Source organism: Vigna umbellata, chromosome 4 (genome assembly GCF_029865625.1).
Source record: "Vigna umbellata cultivar VRB3 chromosome 4, Vumbellata_1.0, whole genome shotgun sequence".
In the NCBI taxonomy this organism is placed as follows: domain Eukaryota; kingdom Viridiplantae; phylum Streptophyta; class Magnoliopsida; order Fabales; family Fabaceae; genus Vigna; species Vigna umbellata.
In genome coordinates, this window is record NC_142168.1 from 12,261,884 (window position 1) to 12,282,905 (window position 21,022).

Genomic DNA, 21,022 nt, shown 5'->3' on the forward strand with positions numbered 1-21,022 from the left:
TTTTTTGTAAAATGCAAAAATTAATTATAAGTAAACTTGTTTTCTTTAGATTTATTTTGGTTACTAAGGCCTTGTTCTTTTGAGTGGATTTAAAAGGATTTGAAGATAAATTTTTTTGTCGTTTATTTGAGTGAATTTGGAGGTAAATGAGAGTGAATTTGGAAATAAAAATTGTGAGAATTAGTATATAATTGTATTAACGTGACAAATTAAAAAAATAAAAAATTTATTTTCAAATTCACTCTTATTTACTTTTAAATTCACTCAAATAAACGACAAAAAAATTTATCTTCAAATCCACTCAAAAGAATAAAATTTAAGAGATGGGCACCATGCATTTGTGTCAGGAAACTCTCATGGTAAAAAAAACACCGTCAGCATCACTACCACCTAAAATATCGTAACACTAAAAGCAATATTAAAGAACTAAAAAATGATGAAATGGGAAAAGTTACGAAAATGGTAAGTGGACTAGTAATGAGGACAAGTGTGTATTTTATATTAATATTTCATTTGTGATTTAAATATCTTTTTGTGTGGTAAATATACATTTTTTTTGTGATCTCTATAAATTATATACTTTAACTTTTAGTTCTTGTGTTATGTTTAGTTCGTGCTTATATGAAATCTTAAAAAATGTTACACGTTTTAACGATACACCATTTTATTATGTCATTATTTTGTTATGCAATACTTTGTTAACATTTTTTTGTAGTGATTCTTTTACTCCAAAGACATTTTTTAAAAGGTAAATTTAGAATGTATTTATGTGTAAAGTCTTTTCAATCCTATAATACTGTAAAACTAATGCGTTTTGGTTTTTATTTTTGTAAGAAACTATTTTTTTTTTTTCGTTTCATTCAAATTAAAAATTATCACTTTTGATCTTTAGTATTATATAATATTATTAAATACTTGTCTTAAAACAAAAATAAGGACTGTTGTTATAATCTAGTATGTGTCACTTTTTTAAAAGTCTTAAAATTGATCAAATGGGTATTTTTTTTCTCGTTATCTTAAAATGTATATTAGATACCCGTTGAATAAATAATTGAGAGTTTTTGAGAGATAAATGATTTTAAAGTTACATAACTAAAACCAAAATGCAGACAATTTATAAAAATTTCAAAAAATTGATTTCTAAATTTATAAAAACAAATGAATTATCCTCTATTAATGAAAATAAATAATTATCATCTTATGAACTTATGAAATAGTAGATTTTAATACTTAAGTGTCTAACGAGAATTTTTAACAAAATAAATAAATAAATAATATATAAAATTGTAGTATTATTCTATAATCATATTTTTTATATTGATAACATGTTGTTAAATATGATCAGAGAACATGATATAATGTTTTCTTAGTAAAAAAATGTATTCAAATTTTATAAATAAAAATATCTAATTAAAAATATTTTATACAACATAAAGTCACCAAGAAAAGTTAGTTATCTAGGTCAACATTGAATATATTATATTATAATGCAGTAGAAAAAAACATTTTTCACTTATAACAACTAAAGATTAAAGTAATCAATGCATTTCTTTTGGTTACAAAATATATATGGAATCAACAGTAGTATATTGACATGTCAACATATCAAATATATTTATTTGATATGGTGTCATCTTATTGTTTATAAAGTATTAGTACCTTAATACGTTAACCTATCAAATACATTCATTTGACATGATATCATCTCATTATTTATGAAATGAATATATGATGTCATCTCATTATTTATGAAATAAGTACTAGTATCATGATACACCAAGATATCAAATACATTCGTTTGATACGATGTCATCTTATTAATTTGTAAAATCGTATAATGTAATTGATTACATAAAACCGTTGTTCGAACTTTCAACATGTTATTTGAGTGTCAAAATAAATAACTGAATATTATTATGGATTTTGGTGATAATTAATTATTTTGAGGAGAATAATAAAGAAATTGGAAAGTAAAATAAAGAAAAGTGATAATAATTGATAGGTGACACGTCAGACATCCAAATACTTAAAGTAAAGCAATAATCAGCGAACTTTCCATAGGAAGCATGCCTCATGCGACATCATTTAATCTATTTCAATGTCCTATTCTGTACTTCTCCTCATCGCATGCAAAATGAACAGCTCAAAAAGCTTCTTCAATCAGAATCAATTACACTTTTTTTTCCTTTCTCTTTTCTTTAATTTCACCAAACATGCCCACTTCCGTCTAACCAACCACTCATACTTCATAATATATTGCTATTTGCATACTTATTTTCAAAGCCAACCAAAACCTTTTACCCTTTTTCTTTCTCTTTCATTTTTTCTTTTCTATATTAGACATCTTTACATTTCAAATAAGGTTAATTTACACAGAAATTATGAAAATAATTTAAATATGTTAGAAGTTTTATATTAAGTAGACAAAAGGATAGAGTACTCATAAGTACTTATTTAGTCACACTTCAGAAGTTCAAAGATTTTAGGCAAAGAATATATGTGGTTGAAGAAAGGAAGAAAATGGTACAAATTGAAGAAGAATTTTGACATTAAGCCACGACCCTTTTGCTTTTTCTATTTTTTTTAGGGTTGATAATTTTTTGTCTTTCGTTGGGAGATACTTGAGGCATTGAATTTGGTAGGAATGATTGCTTAAACGAGTTATATATCTTTAAAAAAAAATAACATATCTATCTATCGAAAAATAAAGCTAAATTTAAAGTGTTCACCGAACCTCTTCTGATTAATTAATAATTGGAGATTAGTCTGAAAAAAAAGGAAGTAAAATATGATCTGCTTAAAATAATTATTTTTGCCTCACTTTGATCGACTGAATCAAATCACTAAAAACTTTCCAAAAAAAAAAAGGTATCAACATAGAATAGATAGCATTATCCATAATTGAATTTGAAATTAAAAGTGGGATCATGTCTTGTGCAATAAGCTTAAAGAAAGATACACTAATCCTTCACTAACAGTTACATATTCTACTAAAGTCAAGCTTTATAATTGCTTTGCCAAGATTTTCAAGCCATGTTTGGATTAAAGCCCATGCAAATTCAAACTTCCAACAGCAAATTTTGATATCCAAACACACACTACTAAAAATTATCCTCACGGTTACACATCTCAAAAATCTTGTGGACACCTAACGCTGATGATGGGGTCAATATTAATCAAGACTTTCAAAACTTTGATGTCACGATTGCAATAACCATTACAAATTAATCAAGACTTTCAAAATAAACCTACTGGGGTGAGTGATCATGTCCCTGTTCATCAAATTGTTGTTGGTGGTTGTAGAAGTAGGATGCTTGAGAAGAGGTGGTAGAAAATTGAGAGCTGAAAGGATCTTGTTGTTGCTGCTGCTGCTGATGATGTTGTTGCTGCTGTTGATTGAAAAGATGGGATGTGTAGTAAGGAAACTGTGCATCATCACTTGAAAGAATCTGAGCATATTGAAGGAGGTTTGGAAAAAGTTGGTGGCCAGGTTGATCATGTGTGGAAAATGAGGGTGGAGCTGAAACATCAACAGAAGAAAGAGATTGAGAGGCAGCAAAAGTGTTTGATGTGTTTGATGAAGGTTGGTGTTGGTGCATGAAAGAAACATTGTGATGAACTCTTTCTGGGAAATTAAGCTTTGCTTTTGTGCCTTTGAACTTGAGTGCTGCTTTGTCGTATGCAAGGGCTGCATCTTCTGCTGTTTCAAATGTTCCTAACCACACTCTTGCTGCTTTTTTAGGGTCACGGATTTCTGCTGCCCATTTTCCCCATGGTCTCTGTCTCACTCCTCTGTAGTGTGGCTTCTTTGTCACTCCTTCGTTACCATCACACACAAACCATTCAATCACGAATAAAGATAGAATGACACATTTTTACCTTCTTTTCGTATACAATATAAAGATAAAATAATCATAAAATATTAAATTTTTTTATTTGATCATGCTATTAACTTATTTTATTAAATAATGTAAGGGATGAAGCTGGTCAAATGCAAGATAAATAAGTTCAAAACTATCTATTATTTAAGGAAGTGATGGGACTTTTAAATATATATATATAGTTTTGCTAAATTACATAACCTCTTAAAATATATCAAAATTTAGTTGACAAAAATATCTTCATATATTAAAAAAGACATACTTTAAATATAAAAATATTTTAATAATTTTTATTATAAATTTAAAATGAAAATAAATAAAAAATAAGAAAGTATTCAAATATTCTAAAATCTATAATATATGAAGATATTTTTGTCAATTAAATTTTAGTATACTTTAAGAGGTTATGCAAGTTAACAAATTCATATATATATATATATATATATATATATATATATATATATATATATATATATATATATTATTTCATCTCAAAATCTTAAAATTATGAATTACAAAAATTTTTTATATAATGTTTAACTCTTCTATCTTTACATGGGAAGTTTATATTTACATTTGACTATCTTAATTCACACTTAAATCGAAAAATTATGATATTTTTGCACGTGAAATTTATACTTATATTTAAATATCTTAACTCACACTTATATATATATATATATATATATATTCTAGCAAGAAGCTTAAAATATAAAATTTTATTTTTAGAATAAGTAAAATAAAAATAATTGAAATCTATTAATTTTATTAAAAAAAATTCAGAAAAAAAATGACAAACAAACTACAAGCATATTGAGAGTTATAATAATAAGATATATTAGGTTTATAAAATAAATTAATTTCTTATGTCATGGTAAGAAAAAAGCTCAAACTTAACCTACCCTAGTCTATTCAAGATTAGTGGGAGAGGATGTAGGTTTTAGGTTAAAACCCTATAAAGAGGCATTGTAGACCAAAAAAGAGAGTTTGAAATTTATTAAGTTATTTATTTCTACAAGGCCGAATCTGGAAACAGAACATGCAATTATAAAGGTGGGGTGGAGCCATTTCGAAACACAATATCTTATAGTAATGTAATTGATTATAAAAGAATTGTCTTAACTTCAAAAAAAAGGAGACCATATCAAATGTTTGATGCAAATTCCGATGTAACTATGCTAAGGTAGGCAAGGTAGGTGTAGATTTTATGTTCCCCACTGCATAAAACTTGTCAAATTATGCAGATATATTCAATATTAAAGCATTTTTAATTTGATATTTATAATGTATAACGAAATTCAAATTAAAAGTTCTAAGAATTATGCATGCAATGTGTGACGTATATGAATCATGGGAACAGAAATATGATATGTATTTTATTCTGTTACGTGAAGAAATTCTTATATGTTTAGTTCTTGTTGATGTGTGGTTCTGGGCATTGGTCAAAGATGAGATAAGAAGAAAGAAGAAAAACCACGACAACTTGATATAAGACAGACTCATGCATTGAATATCTGTACTGACTAAGTTGTCCACATGCCACTTATGCTGACCTTGTCATTCTGAGGTTTCATTTTTCTCATTTTATTTTTCTAAAACGTGTCGATCACCGAAAGTTTATTCATTATTTCGATGACAAGCTAGACTTAGTTTTTTTTTTATTATTGTTATTTAAATGAGGTTTTTAACGTTTTACTATATGAATCTATGTTATAATTTATAGCTGATTTTTGAATTTTTATTATTAATTTTGGAATGTTAATCTCAAAGTTGATAGACAGTGATTATTTAAAATTATATTTACTATAATTAAAAAAGGATTAGTAAAGCTTTTTTACAATAGCTATAGTGGTTCATAAACATGCTATACCAGAACTATATAACATCAAAATAAATAAAATCATGAAAACTAACCTGTTTTTTCAAAATACAGTGTAATTTCGAAAAAAATTTCAAGTCAACAAATAAAGATCGCAGATCGTTGTTCGTGACATTTCATATAATTATAAGTATATACTCATTTGAATTTAACAAGGAAAGATAGATCAGAATGTTACACCAAAAAATGGATTCTTTTACTTTTTTGATTTAAAACAGATTGATTCTACATAAGACATCCAAAGATGCACCATTTCCATTAATCGGAATTTAAAGACAGAAAAAAGTTAGTTTTTTTTTTTTTTTTGTTTTTCAAGAAATGACATATATATACATAAATGATGAATTGAAATAAGTTAAGAAAGCTTGCAGACCTTTATCTGAAGAAGGTTGAGGTTGATCTTTGGTGTGAAAGTTTGAGAGAGGAAAAGATGTTGATTGTGAGATGGGAGGGTTCTGATTTGCAGTTGCCATAACTTGAGCAAGAGCTGAAACCATTGCAGACATGTCGGTTTCCGAAGACCATGATGCATAAGCATCAAATTCTTGTACTGTGTCGTCTTTCTCTTCCTCCTTTGATGTTTCTGAAGATAGTGGTAGTTTTCCATGCCTTCTTGGATCCACTTTTAGGTTTCTGCTCTATGCTCTTTATGTTCTCAGATATGATCTTCTGGTCATGTCAATGCTTCTATATAATAACCCTCTTAGACCACTCAAATTTAAGGGCTCATAACCAAGTAAAAAAATATATATCTATTCAACTTTTCCTCCCTCAACTTTCTTTTTTCTCATTATTAACCATGATTTACTCTCAGAATGCAATTAGTTATCATAAACTCATATAACAGTAAGATCTAAATCTAACTATATAAAATAATGACACTATTATCTGTCTACAATCTTAAAATAATAAATTAATAGATCTTTATATGTTATTCTTTTTTATATTTTTATTCAAAGACTCAATATAAAATTTAGATTCACATTTAAATTTTTAATAATTTCTTCTTTTTCGAAGATGGGTCTCTTTATATTGGTACAAATACTACTACTTAATGTTTTTCTTAAACATAATAATGTAAAATTAAAATTCATGGCAAAGTAATAAATTGTTTGAGCTATAATGTTAAATTTTTTTTTTTTTTTTGGTTTAGGATGTTCACTTTATGGTAGTAAATGTTTGAATGACATTCTTTTTTACACGTGTAAGTTCTGAGTTATGAAATTTGTAGACCAAATCCATATCTATTGCCATATTCTTCTACACCAATTGTGTTTGGAACAAGTGGCTTCATAACATTCAAAGAATAATGACAGTGACATGGTTATAAGTGGCTAAAACAAAGACACATCTCTCTTCTTCTTTTTTTTCTTCCTTTTAGTAGATCAGATTTTCAACACCTTTATCAATTTGTAGGATCAATTTGAGGATGCTTCATCTCTATCATTTTCATAATTAATATTAATTATTGGTTAATAGATTTTAGAACTAATAACCATTTTTTGTATTTATTAAAAATTATTTTTAAATAATTAACTTTTTTTGGATAGGGAATAAAAATTATTTTTATATTATAACTCATGTAAAAGATATATGTACGAAGCTAACAAAATTTAACAAAAATTTCTTCGAAGGAAAAAGGAAAATTGATGAGAAAAACTAGTAATACATTTTGAAGGATTAAAACTTAGTTTTTATTTAAGAATTCTTTTTTATCAACTTTTAGTTGGTATTTCAAAAAAAAAAAACTCATGAAATTTAGTAAAATATATGTTCTTTTTGAAAAACTAAAATAGAAAATTTTTTAGCTGCGGAGCATGTTTGGGATAACTCTTATCTATTTTTCTTAGAAAAATTTTATTGACAAATTGGGATGACTGCTAAATTTTTTAAATACATTTTTTTAAACAAGTTGTTCTTATCCATCTGAAAATTTGAAATTAATACTTAGTTTCTAATAATTATTTTAAATATTTTCTTCAAAAATTACTTCCAAAACTTTCAACAGTTTTTTTTTATCGTTTTCAGCCTTATACTTTCTGGAACTTAATATGTAAAAGTTATACATGTGTTGTTGATTTGAAATAAAATTAACCATCTAATAACACTATTAATAGTATTATTATGTATAGTTAATTATAAAACTATTAATTAAATAATTATATATAATTGACTTTTTGAAATAATCTTTTTTGGGTTCTTCCAAACATTTGATTCATAATTATGAGAAGACTTACTTATCACTTCACCCTTTTTTTTTTGTAAATTCAATTGTAATAAGGTGGAATTTAATTTTAATATTTTCTACAATGTTGATTAATTAAAAAATCTTAGATATAAATTTAAAGTAACTACTATTAAAAAATTAATAATTTTTAATTATACGACAGCCACAAATGACAGTATAAACAAACATTCAATTCTTTCACCACAATTAACTATTTAAAAGGGTGAAGCTTACAAGAACTAAACATTTAACCATAAGATAAAACACGAAGGTTTTCTGTCATGTTGAAATAGACAATGAATATATATTACACAAGGAAGAAGAAGACAACATACAAGATTATGATTATAATTAAAGATTATAACAAATATTTTGGTGATGTTAACTTGACACTGACACAGTTCCATAAGTACATCCATCAATTTTTATGAACACTAAATAATTCAATGATGTTTTTTGACACAGCAATCTTCATGGCGATTCAATCGCCAAATTGCTTTGCATGTTGTGACGGAAATGGCTTGTCTGGAAATAGTGCAGAGTGAGGTAAGAATGATCTGCTTTCAATTGTCGATATTATCCCATATTTCCAACAACTTTCTTTCGTTCCAATCTCAAAAACTTAGTTCACAAAGTAACCATTGCAACTTACAATCTGCACTGCACGCCGCGTGCATGAAGTACAACGTTGTCCTCATTCATTCACGCATGATCTTTGGTCCTTTCATCACATGTAACTATCTTCTTTCAGCCTCCCATGATACAATAATCCCTTCTTTTCATACATTTTTCATCACTTCCACCACTTTTTTTTTCCTTTTTTTTTTGTATGCTTAAATCATAGAACGATATTCACTACATACCACTATAGATATTTCTATAGAGTTAAAATACAAACAAAATCATACAAAATAAAACAAAAGATAGACATGAATTTATATATACATAAGATAAGATTTAAAGGTCTTTTGAAGTGGTATAAAAAAAATTACAAAAGAGACAATATCTTACTATTGTGGAGACTTATATGTATTTTGACCATATCTAAGATTTATATCCAATTATATAAAATAAATTTTATCTTATTACTAGTTGGTGTAAGATCTTCAATATATTTATTATTCTCTAGAAATATCATTGTGATAAACACTAACTAATATTAAAGTAATATTTTGTAAATTTAACTTATCATTATGTATTTCCAACATATTTCTTCACATTGAAACGTCATATATATCTCTCCAACCTAATATGATATAATCTTACAAATTTAGTTTATAAAATGAGAATTAAATCTTGTTAAAAAACGAATCTTAAACCTAACTTAACCATATAAAACCAATTTATAAAACGAAGTTTGCATTCATTTATATATTTTAAACTGACTTTAAGCGGACTTTGTATGTTTGCTTATATCACAATTTCACATCGAACATGAGTATGGTTCGACATCATTTATTTTTGAACATCGAACTGGATTTCTAAAATACTTATAACGGTTACTGACACTGTCATTGTTAACGTTAATTGTTCTAATATCGAACGTTATGTTAAACATGAGATTATTAACTTATCCCTTCGATAAATTTACCTTGTTATTAAACTACATTAAGCATTAGATAAATTTGTTGGATTGGGAAGTGGCTAGTATGGATCAAAATGGAAGACATAGAAGGTAAGGGAATGGGTCACATCATATGCTTAGAAAGAGTGAATAATGAGGATGAGTACTTTTCACTCCTAATCGTATCCCATGGAATGATTGGTGATCTTACTTTAATACTTTAGATTAGTTGAGTTGAGAGACAACACACCACAATCTCTTTTACTTGCTAGCTTTATGAGTAGTAACATAGAAATGGTGTACTTAGACGATAAGCGGTGATTAATTAAGTAATTAATTAGGTGATTTGATTTAGTGAGGAAGCAACATTCAATGAATGGATTTGGAAAGCAAAAGAAAAAGGGTGTCGGCGTGAGTGATTGATTGATTCACCGCATCACATGTGTGAGCCGCAAAGCAAAGAGCATGCATAATGCAACTTGCATGGGAATGGGATGTGGATGTTGATGTCTACGCATGCATTTCCATCTGCATCTGCATGTGCATGTGCAGTTTCCTCGCATGCTATCACTGTCCTTTCATGTTTGTCAACATCACTCCCACATGCCTCCAACATCCCACCTTATGTTATTTTTCTCAAATTTAATAATTACTAAATTAGAAAGAAAAAAAAAGTTACACACCTTCTTTTTGCGTTTTAACGTACCATCTATAAGCATTTTTTTCTAATAATTTTAAGGTTTCCAATTTTGATGAATGAAAACATATATCATTGTCTTTATCCATGTTCTTTGTGAAATTACAACTTATAAGTGTTTTTGTTCATAATTTGATCACAAATTGGTTCTCCATTTTGTATATATATAATTAACGTTATATAACGTGTATTTTGATATTCTTAAAAATAATAATACGGTGACATATTTTTATAATCATAAAAAAAATAAATTTTTATATTTTTTCAAAAAAAAGTATAAAATAATGTTTAATAAATATAAAATTTTTATGTGTAATCTTAATTTGCTAAAGCTTTTTTTTTTTTTGACATATACGTCATATGAAAATTCCTTTTTAACTTGAAAAAAAATCTAAAAGTTTATTCCAAATGATTAATTGTTGATAAATGACTAAGTCCTTTTCTTTGAGACTTTGGTCGATTGAAATTTAAGATATGAAAATATTTAATATGATATGAATGACATATTTTGGTTATAACTATTTGAATACTATTTTGTCTTTAGCAATAGGGCAATTAATAGGGATGTCATTTCAAAACTTATGAATTCTGACAACTCTATTGCCACCACTCAAATCTACTCTCTATATTCTCATTATGGATATGTCAAAAGAAGCTGCTTCTTTCTTTCCTCTCCCCCAAATATTAGATTCTATTTGCTATCAAACTTTATGAAGACAAAAATGTTGCTATTTCTCTACCAGTGACAGAAAAATATAAACAATAAATTTACAATAAAGGAAATTATGATTATTTGTTTTCAAATTGAGGGAAATCACCCCCACATCTATCTTTTTTCTAAAAAAATAGCATTCAACATGATTTTAATCTGATTATTCTAAAAAATATTTTCCAGGTATAATATAACAAGTTACTTTTTTAAATAAATCAAATCATATTACCATTTTTATATTATTTTTTGTTCAATTTTAAACATAATATTTGGAAATTACACAGATTCTTGTCGATTTAAACAAACAAATAAGATGAACTGTTTCATGCCTTTGGGTTGCCATATGGGCACTTTTTTAATAAATAATGCAGCATATGTTTATTAATTTTTTTTTTCAAATGGTTATTCCTTTAAAACTGTCTTGATAAGAAATTGTAAATAAAATATTTTTAACTCAAATAAGTAATTCAAACTAGTTCACCAAAAACTAATTCAGCGCGCTAACATGAAATAATTCTACTTGAAACGAACTCAAAGACAAAAACAAGAGAGAAAAACTCAAAAATGAAGATTATTCAGCTCTTTGTAGCATTATGTATTAGTACAATGGAGCATACATGTAAAGTTCCTTACATGCTAATTTGACCCCAAAGTTACAATGAAAAAACGTTAGAAAAATAACAAATTAAAAGAATCAGAATTCACATGAAACCTTCTGTATTGAGTCTCCTCTAGTAGCATAATTTGAGATGTGAGTTATATCTTTAACAAGTGACAACAGAGACTCAAAAGACGAGACACGACAGGTACATTATTCAAAGTGTAACACTTTCAAGGAAAAAGTGAATAGAAGAGTGTGCATGCCACCAAACATCAACAATGATGAACAATCAAAAGAAGGCTTCAGCACAGTACACAAATAGTTGATAAAAATTTCACCAGTTTGGGATGAGAAGGACTCCAAAATCAACAATATACAGAAGAAAAAAGCAAGGAGAGGAAGAAGGAAAACAAAGGTAAAATTGATACAGACTAAGTTCTCCTCAAACCACTTTACAAGCCTCTCCTCCAGTCTCCAATGTGAAATTCCTGTACATGTAATCTTTTGACACAGTACTCTTGCACATGAAAAGTTGTGATTTAGTAACAAAAGCCAAAAGAACTGGAAAACTTCTTGCCTTGCTCAAGGTTAGTGTTGGTAAATATGTACCACAAACATACTTTATGAATGTGACTAGATCACTTGGCTTCCAAAGGTTAGCACCCACTAAAATTAATGGTATGGCAGAAGGAACAAGGATGGCTTCCTTAGTCTGACTCCAACGAATGACCGTCTCCATCAGATGAGAGCTTGCTGATTCCCAAATTATGTTGACTCCCATGGAGGCTATCCTCCTGAGTGCTGCTTCTCACTCTTCCAGATTTGTTGCGAATATTAATGCCCACAGGGAAAGGAACCTGTGTTCCTTGCAAAGTTAGTAGTCATTCTGTATGTAGTTTCTTCCTCTCTTGGTAAAAAACGGAAGTTTAAATTTCAAATGGCTTGCCTAGATTCCATACTATTCTTGAAGCAGGTAAGAATACATGCTATATTATGCTTCAAGCCAGAAAGAATACATGCGAGCTATATTATGCTTGAAGCCAGTAAGAATGTATGCAATGTAACAGATAAATGGATCTTAAAAAGAAATTTATACCTGATCACCGGCATTAGGGCCATCTGTATTGAAGAGGATAGGCCTGCAGCGCTTATCCTCATTCATCAAGCTTGAATTTTGGAAGTGAGCAATGAGTGCTGCTTTCCCTTGTATGCGAGCATATGCAAGTGATGCAACTTTCTCACTGTTGAATTTCTCCCATTTCTTTCCATTGAACACCTACCACAGTTGCATCATACGATTTAGTTAATTGGTGCAGGGTGTGTGTGAATGTAATGTGATTATAAGTTTAATACCAGTCATATTCAGTGTATCACCATTTTCTAAAGCATACCTGATAGAATGGTATAATCAAGTCGGCATTGGTTATGTTGATGAATGCATATCCCACATTACATTTGTTCTGCAATTAATGTTGATTCCGTGTGAATAATCAAACGAAAAATGAGAAAGGAATAGTAAAGTAAATTAAATTTCGTAGTAGAAATGTTCTATAAAAGGAACCCGTTTTCATGCAAACTAGTATATTTTACTAAAGAAAATAATTCAGCTGAGAGTTGCATTTTCTTAAACTTTCTTATTGTTTGATTTGTTCATGAAAATGACTTTCCCTGCAAGAAGGTCGGTTCATTTTCTTCTCTTTGAATTTGATGTAAGAAACCAAGAAAGTATTTTCATTTACTGCAGCATGAAACAGAGAAGGAAACAAATATGTTCCTGAAAGATATTCTCTATACATAAAATGGGCCATTAAGTTATTTTAAAGGGAGCAGTCACTTGCCCTGAAATCAATTGGTAGGTAAACAAAATCATAAGTTCCTCTATGGCGTTCGTCAATAGCAGCCAACAGCATCTTGGATGTATACCTGCAGGAGAATAAATCAGGAGTCTATGAAAATGATAAGATTAACAAAATTAATGTAAACGAGGTGTAGAATTGAAATAGAATTCGCAACATCAAATTAATAATAGGTCTGCCTTAAGAAACCATATATCCTAAGGTTGGCTGAAAACTCCAAAATCTATTGCAAAGTGAAAGTACAACCCAAAATGTACCAAATGAATGTAAAAACGTTTTCATAGGAGAAAGTGAAAAAGTAAACACAAAAGGCTAAAGCTATTTAATGTAATATATACATTGCTACTTACTTGTTAGGAATATTCTTTATCATAAGTGTTGTTCGGATATCTTCCCCTCTCTTTATGCGGTCAATATCAAGTTCATACTGTTTCTTGTCAGCCAAGTCTGACACACCTTCAGTTCTCCTGCTTCTAGTACGTTGTTTGTGAGTCTCAAATGAATTAATCATATGGCTTCTTCCAGGAAACATTAGGTCCTTTTGGTTATGAAAATGGAGTCCAAGATGCTTGGGGAGGATTCGAAAATCAACACAGTTTCCCCCAAAATGGGGAAAGAAATTGCAAGAAACAAAGTCAACACAATTTGATGTCGTATTACCAGAAAATTGCATATTCCCAAGAGATTCCCCTGCATAGGTATGTCTTCTGTCCCAAAAAGGAGCTGAAGCCACATGCTGGCTATTTATGGGTAGAACAGTTGTCATCATATTAGATGGTGACCTAGGAAGTCCATGCAACCTTGGCAGGGTGGGGGATGGACAAACTCCATCAAAATATAAAGGTGAATTTGGCCACATCATTTCTGGAGGCTGATAGAAGTTCCCACATTTGTAATGATGGCCAGGAGGAAGAGGGAAGCTTACATTACCAGAGGATTTGAAAACTGAGAAAAGGGAGATAATAAATATGATCAATTTGATATTTCTTAAACATATCTTAAAAATTAGGCTTTTGTTTCCCATTTACTATCTAGGAAGTTCCATGATTTATAGATTTGCTAGCCATTGGAGGAAGAAAAAAAGAGAAACGACAATAAATAGTTATTACACATTCCAGTCTATTGCTCTTTATAACTTACCACATTCATTGAATTCCATGAAGCGTCCATAGGAGTTTACTGGACAGAACTGCATGCTTTCTATTCTTTCTTGTGTTTTAAGATTGATGTTTGCTGCCATCTCAGTAGAAATACGGCAAACACTGTTAGCTAAACCATCATGAAATTCTGGAAGGAAAGGGGGATGAGAAGCTGATGCGTCTTGAACATCAAAATTCAACTGGCCTGGTGAATCGTATTCAGTAATTTCACATCTGTTGTCAAATGATTTAACACTGACCAGTGATGGTAAGGACTTAGGAACACCTGAAGAGACCCCATGAACAGAAGCAGTTTTCACAGATGGTGTACATGAGGCAGGCTCAACACCAAGAATTCTTCCACCATCCATCTTACCAGGTTCAGAAATGCCATGCAAACCTGGTCCAACGTACAAACATCAGTGAGGGAAAAAATATGTTTCTGCTGCTGAATTGATAGTTAATTAGCATATGTTCTACCTGGGAAGCTAGTTGGTGACTTAAGAGGAGGGCTGTTCTGATGCAGATAAAGGCTACTTTCTTTCCGTTCTAGTTCTGGATGTATCTGTTGAGCCATACTGCAGCCAAATAAAAGCAAAGAAAAATTAGCAGAACAAAAACTAAATAACTAACAATTAAATGGCTTCTGATCCTGTAATTTGCTTCTTGAAGCAATAAGGAACATATAATGAAACACTGATACTATTTTTAAAAAATGCAAACTAAATTGTGATAGACATTCGAGGTAAGATTTGACTGGTATTGCCAGTGTGACAGTAGCAAAATTAAATTGAGAAAGCGTATGTAGAGGAAAAGCACAATTGAACCCAAAGATTACCTCTGTTTTGAGTCTTCAGATAGGTATGGTTCAACCTTTAGCCTCTTCCTGATAGTATCATCTCTATTCAAAGCATGGAGAGCTGCATCTGCTGCTCTAGAGTCATAATATTCAATCAACTTGTGATGTAGCAGATCATGTGGGCTTTTACGAATCTGCAGTTCAAGACAGTTAGCCAACTACACACAAATTGTTCTGATCAATATTTGTGCAATAAATTAATTGGTAGCCAAACTCACCTCCTTTATTTCTCCATATACATTAAATATACGGTGAAGCTCATTATTCGAAATAGATGAATCATACAGAAAGACCACTAGGGTGCCCTGATTCATATCTTTCTTGGAAGGAGTATCCTGATAAAATTTGTGCCAAAGCAAGACATCATTATCCAACTCAAAGCAAGCAAATACTTTAAGTGTTACGAGGAATCAGATTCTCAGCACATTACGTTGTAGCATTATCAAAAAGACCAATAATTCAACTACAAGATTGGATGAGCTTCTGTGTTCTAGGAGAAATTTCTTTCAAGAAAATACAATGGACTCATCCATAAACTAAAATTAGTTTACACAAGTTGAAATTAAAAATTTTAAAAAATTATATGGAAAAGTTTCGACAACTTAGTTTATGCATAAACTTGTTTTAACTTAGGAATTTCAACTTTACTTCCTGTTTTTCTCTTCTAGAAATCGTTGTGCAGAAACTCGTCCAAACATACCAATTTACTTTCACAACTTATTCATGCAAAGCAAACATGTAAACAAAATCAACATTTACTGTCCATAGTGATGAGAAATGCAGCATCCAATCTTTGGATTTGCATAATGAACATTAAACTTCCAGTGGTTGAATTGTCTAGTCTGGTGTGTTATCGTTGCATTTGGGGCTGCTCTGATATCATAATATGATATCACAACAAACCCATGTTACTTGCGGTTGGGAATAATTCAAATGCGAGTCAAAATCCCACATTGGATAAAATTGATAAAATTAAACACTATATAAGATGAAAAACCCAAAAATCCACTGTCTTAATGTTTTTGGTTAAAAGTGGTGTCAAATGTCTTGTGTAGGGTAAGACTCAATGTCGTATACACATATATAATCTCTCTCTAATAAAGTGTTTGAATATTCCCAAATTGCTTAAAGAAATTCTGGATAAAGAATTTGTCTACACAAACGAAAGGGACAAGAAAACAGTAAAAGCATACCTCAGAAAGAGATCTCAATTCAGAATCTTTGACATCACTATTAATGTTTCTCACAACTAATGTTCTAGAAGGGTGTTTATCATAACACTTTTCACCATCAATTAAGGCACTACACAGTCCTAGTTGACTGTTACAAGCTCCATCAAGGATTTCAGAATTCTTTTGTCCAGAAGATGGACTATTATCGTCTCCTAAATCCATCCCTCCAAGACTACTGAAAAGGTCTAGTTCATCCATGTCATCACCAGAGCTGTCTTGGATGATCTGGTCGAGCTCAAGTTCATTTGTCACTGCAGAAAGGAAATCATCATCACTGGGGAGTAGATTTCCAATAATTTGAGCCTCAAGTTCTTCAAGAGAGTCAAAAAGTCTTTCTTCCTCGTAGTGGGAAGCAACAGTGTCAACAGAATGCCCATATAAAGCATTATTTGCTGATGATCTCACTGCACCAATAGAAGTCATACAAAGGCATTTTAGCTAGTAGTTTTCTTTAGAAACCTCAGCATACAACCCAAACTCATTTTAGAAGTTAAATTTGAACAGTAGAACCTCATTCACTTATCCACATAAACGAGGCGAAACATGCATTAAGAGGCAAATAAAACTTACATTTCCTGCTAAACAAATCCGACAGAGAACTTGAAAAGAGGCTACTCTCATTCTGAGTAGCAACTATATTGACTTTGCTACGATCTGGCAAATGGGATAATGCTTGTACACTCAAGCTGGTTTTTATTCCTTGATCAAAATCTACATGACATAAGAAAGTCAAAGACTGATTAATAGGCCATTCTGTACCAACAAAGTACTACATCAATGCATCTTTGAGTTACTTTCAGTTCATACACTTGGCATGACAAGTAATTTTCTAACTGCTAAGTACCTTGCATCTTGTACTATCCTAGACTGATAGCGGAAGGTATTGAGAAACAAATTAACCTAAAAGCTTATGTTGTCAGAAGCAAGGTGGAAATGGTTTTCAGCACACCTTAAAAGCCTTTTCGGCTTGAAGCAAACAAAGCAAAATAGCACTCAAACACGACAAATCAAGCTCTTCTAGTTACGAGTGACCAGATAAAAGTTTCAAAATTGCTCAACCAAGGCAATCTGAGATTCCTAATATAGCAACTTGCAAGTGCAAATCGAGCAAATGACTCCTAAATCCTTAACAACGTATATACAAAAATCATATAAATTCGGGGAAAAAAGGTATTTAGCGGCAGATAACTGCAAAACGGATCCACTCCAGTAGCGTGCAGTCGTGACAACAATAATAATAACACAGTCAAATAGATTAGTAATACTAACCATAGCATTTCGACATATTATCTGATTTCCATAAGCTAACCTGCCTCAGCAAACAGAAAGAGAAAACAGGAATAAATAAGGACTGGAACCGCAAGTGTTTCAATTTCAAATTTTTACAAATGCCCCTAAAGTAACACCATGTACAAGTGTGTATGTGTGTACATATATATATATATATATATATATATATATGATGAAACGAGAAGATACCTCTTTAGAAGAACAAATATCTTCAGAGGAATACAACGATGAAGAAAAACAGTTAAAGTCAATTGTTTCAGAAGGCATGATGAACCCCACAATGTACTATGCCTCCAAATTGAAAATCTCCTAACTTTTTATATCTGTTGAGAACAACATAGCATGGCAGTCAATTCAACATTTTACCTCCCCAGCAAGAAAGCTACGAGGAATTATAAACTTTCCAAGTTTTCAACACACGGTAAAAAACATAACTTTATAAACATTAAAACTCTTTATTGGGATAGATTGTGGCAAGTTAAAACTCATTAAACTAAGAAGAATGTGAGATGTTGTGTGGCTCCTAACAATCTCCACGTGACATGTTATCAATATTTCTTTTTTATAAATTTAAAACATGATTACGATTCACATGATCAAAACCATCCAGTTCCAAATCACCTAATAATTTCTCAAGATCATGACCCTCTAACATTGGCACAGAACATTAATTGCAAATCCACCGACATCGTGAACGATCAAGAGGATTTCAAACAGTTGAACATCTTAATATTCACCCCCTAAAAAAGCTTAGGTACTTGACATGTTGAACATTCTAAAACCACAAAGTCAAAAACCAAAACTTGAGAACAGAAGAGACAAAAATTGACGTAAACCCAAAACCCCATGATGGAAAAGCGAAAAGGGATGTCAAAAACAAAGACAATACTGACCTTGTGGGAATTGGAAGAGGATAAGACAGAAGTGGAGGGAAGGGGTGAGAATGAGTTAAATAGTGGTAGTATTTGGAAAGAAGAAGAGGAAGAAGAAGAAGAAGTGTGAGAGAGAAAACGAATAAAGTAGGGCATAAGGCAAGGTGGGAATTTGCAAAAAGGGAGGATCATCTTTGTAGGTATCAATGCATGTGTGGCGTGCAAGATCCTCCATCCAAACCTTCTCACAACCTTTTACCGTTCCCTGCATTGCACGTTAACTAACTACTTCAACTTCTCTCCTTTCTCACCTTCACTTCTTCTTCTTCTTCATTTCCGAACTTCATCGGAATTTTGAGCTGTCGCCGGAAATGTGATTTTTCCGGCAAGCAGGGACGGGAAGACGACTGTTTTTTCCGTTTATTCGTTAACGGCGTGAATACCGTTTCATACTATGTTCCTCTTGAGATGACTTTCTTACCATTCTTCCAATCATTAAAATTTCCGTACATGTGTTCAACAACTACATTACATTAAATTGACTGAATTAACACATTGATTGGATGATTTAATTTTTTTAAGCGTCTTTGAAATTATTATTATTATTTTCTAAAATGACAAGAGTGTTGTTAACTTATTTTCTTTTAATAAATAATTAACGTAATCTAATATGGTGTTTTTTAGTAGAAATATTGATTTGTTAATTAACACTCTTAAAAATTCAAACATTCAATAACATGACCTTTTTGTAAAGTAGATAAAAAGATAAAAAACATAGTTCCGATATGAAATAATAAATAAAATAGGATGTTGTATACAAAGTTTTATTAGATTTATCATCTCATCAATTTCTTTTTATCCGACCATATAAAAATAATACATTAATTATTATTAACTTAAGTGTTTTTCCAATATTGATTTTATTTTATTGTTTTCTAATTTTTTGTTTTAAATAGACTGAGTGTTCTTTGACTTGAAGGAATAATGTTTGTTCCATGACAGAAGCATGCACTTCATTGTTTCTTCTTATTTCACACATTAGCCTAAACATTAGTAGTAAGTAGTGATTAGCAGAATCTAATTGTGAACAGTTGGTCATAATATGAGAATTGGGCTAGACCTACAATTTGGCCCAGGAAGACAGAAAGAAAAAAAAGAGTATAATGGGTTACTCTTCTTACCAGACAACAAGGTTCATCATATTAGTATTTGGGCGCTTCTTCCTGCACCACATGTTTTACTTCCTATACCCTCAAATTTTCTGAAATGGCTAAGCTTTGAACTTTGACTGGGATAAATTTACAATTTCACTTCTCTTTTACTTTGTTGTGCTGTAGAACATCCTACAACTCACTTCTCCCAACAGTTCCTTCCACCTTTCCTAGTTCACCATTATTTATTCTCTACAATATTTCCTCTCTTCATTTACTCTCGATCATTCTTCCATGCAGCGATTTCGACAATGAAAACCCACGTCATTCTTTTTATATGAAATATATAAATTAAAAGAAAAAAATTAAAAAATTTGAATGGATTTAAAAGTAAATTATGTATTATTTTTTTAAAAGAATTTGAAAATGATCAAAGAGTTAATTTAAAAATAAAATTCGTGAAAGTTTGTATTAAATTTTAATCATGTGATACACAAAATAAATTATTTTAATGAATAAAAAATAAAGATTACCAAATTATTTTTAGTGGTAATAATAATATAAAATGAAATTTATGAATAATATAATTTTTGGTAAAAAAATAATAAAATAATTAAAATAGTTTTTAGAAAATTTTATTCTTTTAATGAATATTATTTTTTTAAGAATATAAATCAGTCATGGTATAATTTATTGTTTTTATAGTAAAATTGAAAATTGCGTCCACCTTTATAATTTATGAGTTATTAATTAGTATTCAATTAATTTAAATTATTTAGTAATGATAATTTTTTTTCCTAAATATTAAAGAAAAGAATGTAAGGGTGCATTAAACATTTCAAAAGTCATGTTGCTTTACACTAGAATTATAAAAGTGAAGAATTAAATAAAAGTTAGAATGAAAGGTGAATATTTGTTTATAAAATATGTACCGGTAGCAAACACAATGGACAAATTTATTTGTGGTTTTGAATAGGATATAAGTTACTTGGAATCGATTTTATTTTAAAGTGGGATCTGTTATTATTTCTATTTGGAATCGATTTCATCTCAAAGTAGAAT

At 30.0% G+C, this 21,022-nt stretch overlaps 2 protein-coding genes across 4 annotated transcripts; both read right to left on the reverse strand.

Moving 5' to 3' along the window:
• Window positions 1-2,932: 2,932 nt before the first annotated feature.
• On the reverse strand, window positions 2,933-6,426 carry LOC124847259 (ethylene-responsive transcription factor ERF113). The gene is made up of 2 exons (XM_088111715.1): window positions 6,134-6,426; window positions 2,933-3,817 (listed from the first exon to the last, which is right to left on the reverse strand). Exons 1-2 carry the CDS (start codon window positions 6,264-6,266, stop codon window positions 3,249-3,251), a joined length of 702 nt encoding a protein of 233 aa, XP_087967841.1. The 5' UTR covers window positions 6,267-6,426; the 3' UTR covers window positions 2,933-3,248.
• A 5,341-nt stretch (window positions 6,427-11,767) lies between these two features.
• Window positions 11,768-19,283, reverse strand: LOC124847260 (protein MEI2-like 4). Of its 3 annotated transcripts, none has more exons than XM_088114670.1 (14): window positions 18,831-19,283; window positions 18,127-18,222; window positions 17,917-17,956; window positions 17,218-17,358; window positions 16,609-17,051; window positions 15,634-15,750; window positions 15,395-15,549; window positions 15,037-15,134; window positions 14,558-14,956; window positions 13,768-14,362; window positions 13,400-13,484; window positions 12,953-13,021; window positions 12,658-12,837; window positions 11,768-12,418 (listed from the first exon to the last, which is right to left on the reverse strand). In XM_088114670.1, exons 1-14 carry the CDS (start codon window positions 18,999-19,001, stop codon window positions 12,269-12,271), a joined length of 2,739 nt encoding a protein of 912 aa, XP_087970796.1. In that variant the 5' UTR covers window positions 19,002-19,283; the 3' UTR covers window positions 11,768-12,268. The 3 variants fall into 3 exon arrangements, with proteins under 3 accessions (XP_087970796.1, XP_047180667.2, XP_047180666.2); XM_047324711.2 differs by having other exon boundaries at window positions 18,127-18,260; window positions 18,831-18,938; XM_047324710.2 differs by lacking the exon at window positions 18,127-18,222.
• Window positions 19,284-21,022: the final 1,739 nt, after the last annotated feature.